This window comes from Miscanthus floridulus, chromosome 10, assembly GCF_019320115.1.
Source record: "Miscanthus floridulus cultivar M001 chromosome 10, ASM1932011v1, whole genome shotgun sequence".
NCBI classification, from domain to species: Eukaryota; Viridiplantae; Streptophyta; class Magnoliopsida; order Poales; family Poaceae; genus Miscanthus; species Miscanthus floridulus.
In genome coordinates this window covers 48,644,620-48,653,457 of record NC_089589.1, presented here as the reverse complement: position 1 = coordinate 48,653,457, position 8,838 = coordinate 48,644,620, and the positions used below count along the sequence as shown (strand labels likewise).

General features: G+C 42.1%; 2 protein-coding genes across 2 annotated transcripts; both read right to left on the bottom strand.

Moving 5' to 3' along the window:
• Positions 1–580: 580 nt before the first annotated feature.
• On the bottom strand, positions 581–1,101 carry LOC136488591 (uncharacterized protein At1g05835-like). The gene is made up of 2 exons (XM_066485474.1): positions 1,044–1,101; positions 581–915 (listed from the first exon to the last, which is right to left on the bottom strand). Exons 1-2 carry the CDS (start codon positions 1,099–1,101, stop codon positions 581–583), a joined length of 393 nt encoding a protein of 130 aa, XP_066341571.1.
• Positions 1,102–8,015: 6,914 nt separating this feature from the next.
• LOC136488590 (uncharacterized) lies at positions 8,016–8,551 on the bottom strand. Its single transcript, XM_066485473.1, has 2 exons — positions 8,485–8,551; positions 8,016–8,338 (listed from the first exon to the last, which is right to left on the bottom strand). Exons 1-2 carry the CDS (start codon positions 8,549–8,551, stop codon positions 8,016–8,018), a joined length of 390 nt encoding a protein of 129 aa, XP_066341570.1.
• Between the last annotated feature and the right edge of the window lie 287 nt (positions 8,552–8,838).

Here is an 8,838-nt window from a genome sequence, read left to right as displayed (position 1 = left end):
GCACCCATGCCCACGCCGGAGTTGGGGAAGAAGGCGCCTAGGGTTTCGGCGAGCTCGCTGGCGTTGGAGTTCAGCGCCCTCTCTTTCTTCTCTATCTTCGGTGGGCTTAGAAGGAAGCTTTGAAGGAGGCAGGCTGGCCAGGCGGTGGGGACGGTGGCTGGGCGGCTTAGGGGCCCTGGTGGCGGCAGAGGCAATCGGACCAGGCCAGGGCAGGGGCGCCATGGCCGAGGTGGGAGGGGGAGGGGAAGAAGGCGGACGCCGCGGGCGCACTAGGGTTCGCCAGAGTGGGGCGTTGGGCGGCGGCGAGGGTGAGGACTACGAGGAGGGCTTGAGGACAAGCATGGGGTGCTCGATGGCGAGGGATGAGGGACCAAAGCAGGAGTGGCATGGGGAGGAAGAAAGGGGCAGGAGAGGAGGCGGACGCGAGAGTGAAGACGGGCGCGTTAACGTCTTTCTATGGGTTAGCTTTTGAAAACAAAATGACCTGTTTATTTGGTAGCATTACATTTGAGTCAGAGAAACAACATAGGTTTATGGCGTCGACAATAAACATCTATCCATGAAACAATGGTACAAATGCTTATGAGCAGGCGATGATAGACGACACGGGCGCAAGGCTGAACTGCGAATGCCACCCATAGTAGAACTTCACGGCGTATTCAGGGCCTTGGCTGATGGAGTATCCGCCGTTGAGGGTGCAATTTCCCTCCCCGTCAGGCCGGAGGATTCCAGCTGGGTAGATGCGCACCGAGGAGTTGAACCCCTGGCATGCCAGCTTCACGTAGCCCTGCGAGCAGATGCACCTGTTCTCCACTCTCACCGCGTACTCTGTGTACCCGCTGTCGCGGTGCGCAATGGCGGTCTGGTTGACAGCTAGATCAGAGACCTTGCATTGCTCATAAGAACTTCCTGCAGCTGCTCACATGGATCAAATGAGTCCGGGGGGAGACGATCCAATATCTGTTAAGACTTATTGCAGATTCAAAACATGGATCTTGCAGGTCTGCAATTCTGCAGGTGGCTTGGAAAGTTGGAAGGCAAACCTTCATTGTAGAGGAAGCACAGCAGCAAGAACGCCAGCGTCTTCAGCGTGGCCACCATTTCGGATTTCTCTCCCTCGATAGTTCTAATATTACCCCGCTGTATTTTTCTTTTTTTGTTCACAAGCCGCGGACTCCTATTTCTCTGTGTTTGTGCAAACTGATCGTCGTTTCATCTCCTATTTATAAACTGTCGTGAGGTACGTAATCTTATGCATTTTGGCAGCAGGTTAATGCTGCCCAATGTCATCTCGAATATTAGGCACCCATTTGTTGCAATTCGGCAGTACAGAAAGCACCTATTTATCTCTAATAATCTAGAGAGTAATGTTTTTTAGCACTGGATTACACACTCACCTTATATTTTAACTATAAAGTTTTAAACCTTCTCAAGCGTCACAATTTTGGTATAGGATATGTCTTCATCCGAGATTTTTTTTTTGAAAATTTCATAAATTTAAACCTCAAAATAGGTGAATTTAAAATAAATATTTGAGACTATAAACAACTTCAAATAAAACTTATCACCCACAAACTTGTAGATTGGGTCGGCCCCCCTACAACGTTAGTTTTAACCATGTAAATATTCAAGGAGGTTTGGAGATTAAATTTTATGTTTCAAAATCTAAGAGCTTAAAACATATATTTAATTAGGACCCTAAACAATTTCAAATAAAATATATTTCTACTACAAGTGTAAATTGTAAATGGGTTTTAGAGATGAATATTTGCTTGGAGACCATCCGACCATTTACGGAGGCGGTGCTATGATGTGTACATCTTTATTAATCAGAGAGAACCTGTTTCTCAGACTCGTGCCGATCAACTAACTAGTCATGGTGTAGAAGTCAACCATGGGTTGTTCGAATGAAGACGTGAACGATACACAAACATGAGCCAAGTAGGTTTAGAAAAAAAAAAGTTGGGAGTTGAAATTTATGTGTGGGAGAAAATGTTGTAACGTGGATTGGCAATTGGCGTAGAAATTAAAACAAAGAGTGGATGTATTGTATGACAATTTTGTTAAGCCAACGAATGAATTGTAAATTTGCGAAACTCACTACTGAATATGGCAAATGGCAAATGTTTCTATCCATATGTAAAAGGTGGACTCTTGGAGTTGCTCATGCGCGTGACAAGGCCAAGTAGCTAGTTAGGTGGGCCAAACTCGCTTATACTGTGTAATTAACTGAGCACACATTCTCTTTATGCATTTCAACTTCTAATAACATGCAGATTTGCCTATGGATAGTTTTTAAAGTGAAATTAAATCAATATACATGTAGAGATTTGAATTTGACTACACAACACCTGTAGACAAAGACATCTACCAAAATAACATATATATATATATATATATATTAATAACTATTTCAATAATCAAATATATAGAAAATCAATAAAAATGTAGATAAATATTTCAATTCAAATAAATATTTATCAATACATAAATTTAATAATATAAATAATTGTAAATATATAAATAAACTATGTACTGAAGTTACAAACTTAAGCTTTATATGTCCGTAATTATAACATTAAAATTTTGATAAATTTAAAGATATAAACAATTGTAAATATATAAATAAACTACATACTTGAAGTAACAAACTTTTTTATATGTCCTTAATTATAACATTAAAATTATCATAAATAAAGGTTCAACAGTTTTCAGTTACAATAAAAAAGGAAGTTTTTAAAATTAACATTTATGATCAACCACATATTAGGCATAGGGATAACTTTTAAATAACTTGAATGATACGTGTCTCGTCTGTTGTTTTAAAATAATTATCATTTACATTGCTAATTAGTCATATGTTTTGGATGGTACTTTATTTTATTCTCAAAAAAAGAGATGGTACTTTATTTTTCACAGATACTATTGTCGAATATTTCTCATTTTTAGAATATATCTGAAATCGGATAGAGAAGAAGTATAAAAAAAAAGAATTGAATATATCCATTTAGCATCATTGTTGAAACCAGATACGAATACATATATATTGATTCTAAAACAAAAGGACTGCCATTTTTTTTGGATTTCTGGACATCCTTGTTGAGAATTATTATTTCATAATCAATTAAGGATTAATCCAAAGGGTGTCTTTTCGCCCCTCTCTTTTTCGGACTTGTAACTGCCTATGTGCGCCCGTGTATATATATGGACAACACTGCTCAATGGAATACACAGACATCATTTGCATCACTCGCTTGTCTCTCGCTCTCTAACTCTAACTAACACGTTATCAGCGCGTTGTTCTGCCTGAGTTTGCATCCTTAGGTCAGTGTGCGTGCATGTTTATAGGCCTCTAAGTGACTGTGTATGCACTGTTTTATATTAAAAAAAGATGCAAACAAATGTATTCACTTGCAATGAACCGGATAACTAGGACAGCTGAAAGATCGTGCAGAACCGCACGGACGATCTTTCAGTTGCAACAAGATTTTTTCCATACATGCATAACTAGTCAAACACTTTAGGACTACTACTATTTATGACAGAAATCAAACAAAAATGTCACTCCCGATGAATTATTCACCGTCCATTGTTCCAAACATATACCGCCGTGAAGAAAAAGAAGGTGAGGACAATGGCAGTCACTACTGGAAATAAAAAAATTCCTGTCGGTAAAAATCCGACAGAAAAAAGCAAAAAACCGACAAGGAAAATTAAAAATAATTTTTCTATCGGTATAACGACAGGAAAATTCTGACAGAACTAAAGCGACAGGGAAATAACTTTTTTCTGTCGGTTGTATTATTTTACTGTCGGTTTACTATTTTTCTTGTTGGTGGACGTCGATAGGAAAATTGTGGGTCACCAAGTCTAGAATTTTGCTTGTCGGTAAATGACGACAGGAAAAATATGTGTACCGATAGGGAATAAAATTTCCTGTCGGTGTTGAACCGCCAGAAAAATAATCTCGTACCGATAGGAAATACTGGTTTTTCTGTCGATGGAGCCGCGATAGGAGAATTACAGTTTTCATGTCATCCTCTCCCGACAGTATAATTATAACGTACCGACAGGAAATAATTGCAGTCACCAGGCCACAGAAGCACCTCATTTATTTATAATTTCATAGGATATTCATGATAACAGTATAGGCACAAACATGACATCTAATTCTATAAGGTTTTCAACTAGAACACAAATATATTGCATCAATTTGTCATCATCCACATGCTATACATATAGATTAGATGCCCACGGTTGGCATCAACAGCCACAAATTAAGATGCCCATAAGTCTTGCGTCCACAGCTACATAATTAAGATGTTCATAGGTCTTGCATCCACAGCTACATAAATAATAATTTCACAAAAGCATCAACTAGTTGATTGTCTTTCCCAAAAACTGGCATCAACTTGTTGGCTGCACCGTTACTGTCTAAAGGTTAGAAGTGGCAACTACCAATAGCTTCTACAAACATAAAATGGCATTATTTGTTTGTGATGACTCCCACCTTCATGCATGGTTTCTGTTCAGTGTTTCCAATGCAGCTCTGTATGCGGCATTGAGATTGTCTTCATCGTGGCCATATGTGGCATTGTCATCATTGGTCGATTCTAAGCCAACATGAGAAGAACCAGTGGCCTATACATATATGAAGAGAAATATTAGTTAGATTGCTACAGGTAGTAGTAGTAATCTTCCAGATGCCAACACTTTCATTGAAACTGAATTTGATTGACTCACATTATTCTCCTTTGCAGCTGCTCTGACATCAGTTGCCCTAACAGCGCCATATCCTATAGCAAAGCGCCCATGGGTGGACAAACCACCCGACATGTCGTACAACACCTTTGCATTCAACTCTTGCTCATGTTCTGGCCCTTGCCCTTGTTCCACCTCTTCCATATCCTCATGCTCTTGTTGTGCTTTTTGTTGCTGTTGATCGGACCACATTTACCACTGCTATCCACATTTTTCATGCCAGATTTCATTGCAGCAAATGCATTAATAGGGGTTCCCTTATGTTGTCCAAACCTATGTGCCTACAAATACAAATAGTTAATGAGCAGCATCAAAATAGACATGTTTACATTTGTATGCAAACATTAAGTCAAAGATACACATACACATAACATACCAGAACTTGTTGTGTCGCTGTGAAGGGTCTAGACCCTCCATGGTTTTGAGCAATATCATCAGAACAGAAGCGACAATCCTATCCTATCTTCCGTTTTATCTTGAACTCCTCTGAGCACCAATAGTGACATAGAATCGGCCACACAGCATCATTGAACCAGTCTAGTACCCATCTTTGAAGACTTGCATCGACGGGTCCTTCATCCTCGTTGAGGAAAGCCTGTAGTGGAACATTACGTCATTAGAGATTTCTAGAACAAATGTGACTAGTTTGCTGTGGAACAAATGTTCCACTTCTCAAGTACAAGTAAATGCTCAAGTGAAAGTGATTTATGGAAAAAACAACTAAGTAACACCTCAGATCTGTAGCTACTCTTATTCCAGTTTTCTCTATGCAAGACAATGACTAATTAATGGAGCAAAACTAAATCTTGGGACACATACAAATTATCAACCAATTTAACAGAAATACTAACTTAGCCAATAGAAAGAGATAACAACGGCAAAGGGTAAAAGTAGTGTTGAATTTGAAGGCATTTAACAAACTTACACTCATAAGCCAACCCACTCAGAAGCCAACCCGAAATAGTGCTTCAGAAGTCAGTTGTATAAACAAATTTACTATAAGATGGAATCTATAAAAGAGAAAGCAAGAGTTCATTTTACCAGGTCTGACTAACACTATAACCTATATGCAGAGTTCACTTATGTAGCAAATAAAGGAACATACAAAAGGGTGGAATTTGTCAAGAACTATTTTAGCAGGTCTGAATTCAGTAAAGGGATTCAAGCTCCAGTTCAGCAGCAGACTAAAAGTGAGGGGAACATGGAACACTAGCACAGACAGCTACTTGTAGGAAATCAGTCCCTAGATTATGCTAGGCCGTTGTGAGCTGTGTCATGGGTGGGGCAGTTCCTCTATTTTACAATACATGTGAGACCGACTCATTAAGGATTGAAAGAGATTTCCATATCTAATTTGGTCCAAGCTTATTCATTTGTCTCCATAGAGATAGAAAAAAGGAACTTAATTAACTTTATAAAGTTTTCTATTTCTCAATCTGAAACAAATTACAGATGAGTATTCTTAACTAGGTATAGATTTGATTGAAATGCTTCGGACTATGCAAAGACATAGCTAGATAAATTAAAGAAAGAGTCTGGCTATCCAGTTAACTTACTTTTTTATCAACAGATAGCGGCTTGGACAAATTCAGGCCCATATGCAGAATTTTTTGCTGCTGCTCTTATTTGCCCTGATTCAGTATATAGTGAAGATCCACTGCATAGAACAAATACATGCCTCAGAAAGCTCATTTTGGTTGTCTCTTACATGTAATGCAAATGTATGATATGTCAAAGATAGCATGTCAAAGGTTGGCCTTTCCAATTCCTTCATACTGACCAAACAGAAAACACCAATGCTAATTTACCAAAATCTAAAACACCCATTGCATGAAACATATGCTGCTTACGGTATAAAAACTAGGCCGATGGGAGAGACTGTAGTGTGCTGACAATATTATCAAGTGTACCTTTACACCACTCAGTATAATTCAAGTTTTTTAGTTCCTTACTTCTCCCTACAGAACACAAAATTATGCATAGGCTGGAGAAAGAAAAACAACTTTGATAGCCACACATAGTATTATGTTGAATACACAATCAGGACTCAGTAACTCATCAGGCCAATAAATTATGAGAATAAATGACAACACATACATTCATGCTACAACTGTGTTTGCATTGCATTAATCTATCAGCTAGATTGATTTTCAGTTTAGAGTGGAGAAGGATCTCGTTTCTGGCTGGTTTCTTTGTGGAGATATACAAATATATATTTCATAATACTACAAAAATCAGGAGGTTTTTGGCTGGTTTCTGTGTGGATATATGCATACAAAAATTTGGAGATATGAGATTGGGAGAGACGAGATTTAGAACCTGCAGCATGAAAAGCCAACGCTGGACAACCGGAGAGGAGCTGCTGGACGCACGGCACCACAGCATTCCTCGAGCATGGAGCTAGTGTTGGCTTGACCAGGAACATGGAGAGCACGCGAGGTAGCCGGATCCGCCGCCGTAGCCCCAAAACGAGGTGGAGATGAGGTGAGGGTGCCTGATCTGCCGTCGTCAAAGTCAGATCCGGGGGAGGGGGCGCCGCTGCTGCTTGGGGCCGCGAGGTAGCAGGATCATCGCTGCTCGTACCAGGGACGCCGCTTGTACCGGGGACGCCGCTTGTACCGGGGACGCCGCTGCTTGGGGCCGCGCGAGGGAGTCAGATCCGCCGCCGTCGCCGCCCTAGCCTTGCGCGCCACCACTTGGGGGCCAGCGGGGAGGGCGCCGCTGCTTGGTGACAGGAGGAGGCGCCATAGCTTGGTGACCGGAGGAGGCGCCGCCGCTTGGGGGTCGCGCCGTCGCGGGGCGAGCGAGCCGAGAACCAGATCTCCCGCCGTCGCGGTCTGACGAAGTGCAGGAGGCGGCGAACGGGTGGGAGAGGAAGAGAGACAGAGTGTGGCGCTAGGGTTTGGGGCGCCGCTTTTAAATGCCGCGGCATAACCCACCCGCTGTTGGGCCGGCTAAAAGGCCAACGCAGCCCAGGCCCAAGTTGGCTGCGCGTTTCGTTCTCCGGCGCTCGTCAAAATGAATTTTTTCGTCGGTGTCACCAAAACACACAGAAAAACTGCATATTTTTCCGTCGATAGCTGGAAAACCGACAGTAAAATTATATTTATTCTGTCGGTTTCGTTATTTTTTTTGTCGGTTCATAGGTAACTGAGAGAAATATATAATTTCCCTGTCGGTTTGCCTTAAACCCACAGGGAATTTTAAGTTTCCAGTAGTGAGTGCTAACTGCTAAGTCCAGCTCGATCAGTTTATCAGGAGCAGGCAATCGAAGACGACACGGGCTTGAAGCCGAACTGGCCGGACGGCGAGGCGTAGGAGAACTTGACGGCGTACTCGGGGCCCATGCCTATGGGGCGCCCGCCGTTGAGGGTGCAGAGCTTGCCGTCGCCATCCACGCTGAGCACGCCCGCCGGGTCGATCGCCACGGAGGAGCTGAACCCACTGCACGCCAGCTTGACGTTCGCCTGCGTGCAGATGCACCGGTTCTCCACCGTCACCGCGTAGACGTTGGCCTTCGATGGCACCGCGGTCTGCGTCACGGCCAGGTCTGAAATGCTGCAGTAACCTGCGTTCCCTGCTCGATCGCTCAAAAAAAAAAATGGAGTTCATGAATCATCATGGCATAGAGAGAGAGAGAGAGAGAGAGAGAGAGAGAGAGAGAGAGAGAGAGAGAGAGAGAGAGAGAGAGAGAAACGCTGTTTGGGGAAGAAGACGATGTACCTGGGTTGCAAAGGCTGAACAGCAACAGCAAGAACGCGATGTTCTTCATCATCAGCGAGGTCTCCATTTGTGCTCTTTCTCTTCTGTGGTTTCTGTGGGGAATCTATCTTAGCCACCACCTATTTATACACCAGCTGGCAACGTGGTTTCAGAATACACGAAGATCTCGGAGCTGCAGGGAATTAGTAAGCAATCAAATCGCGTATTGAATTACCCAAAATTGAGGCTATGCATGCAGAAACCTCCTTGTAGTATTTAGGTACCTCTCGATCAAGGGAGAAGTTAATATGGAACATAGAAGATGAATTGTGTCAGCAATAATGGAAATTTTGAAAAGAGCAGATACGTACATAG

Bases quoted from the DNA above. Each gene is read 5' to 3' on its own strand.
- LOC136488591 (XM_066485474.1), bottom strand. From the start codon at position 1,101: ATGGTGGCCACGCTGAAGACGCTGGCGTTCTTGCTGCTGTGCTTCCTC. The intron at 916-1,043 runs GTTTGCCTTCCA...CCATGTGAGCAG, and splicing joins GTGCTTCCTCTACAATGAAG to CTGCAGGAAGTTCTTATGAG.
- LOC136488590 (XM_066485473.1), bottom strand. From the start codon at position 8,551: ATGGAGACCTCGCTGATGATGAAGAACATCGCGTTCTTGCTGTTGCTG. The intron at 8,339-8,484 runs GTACATCGTCTT...GCGATCGAGCAG, and splicing joins GTTCAGCCTTTGCAACCCAG to GGAACGCAGGTTACTGCAGC.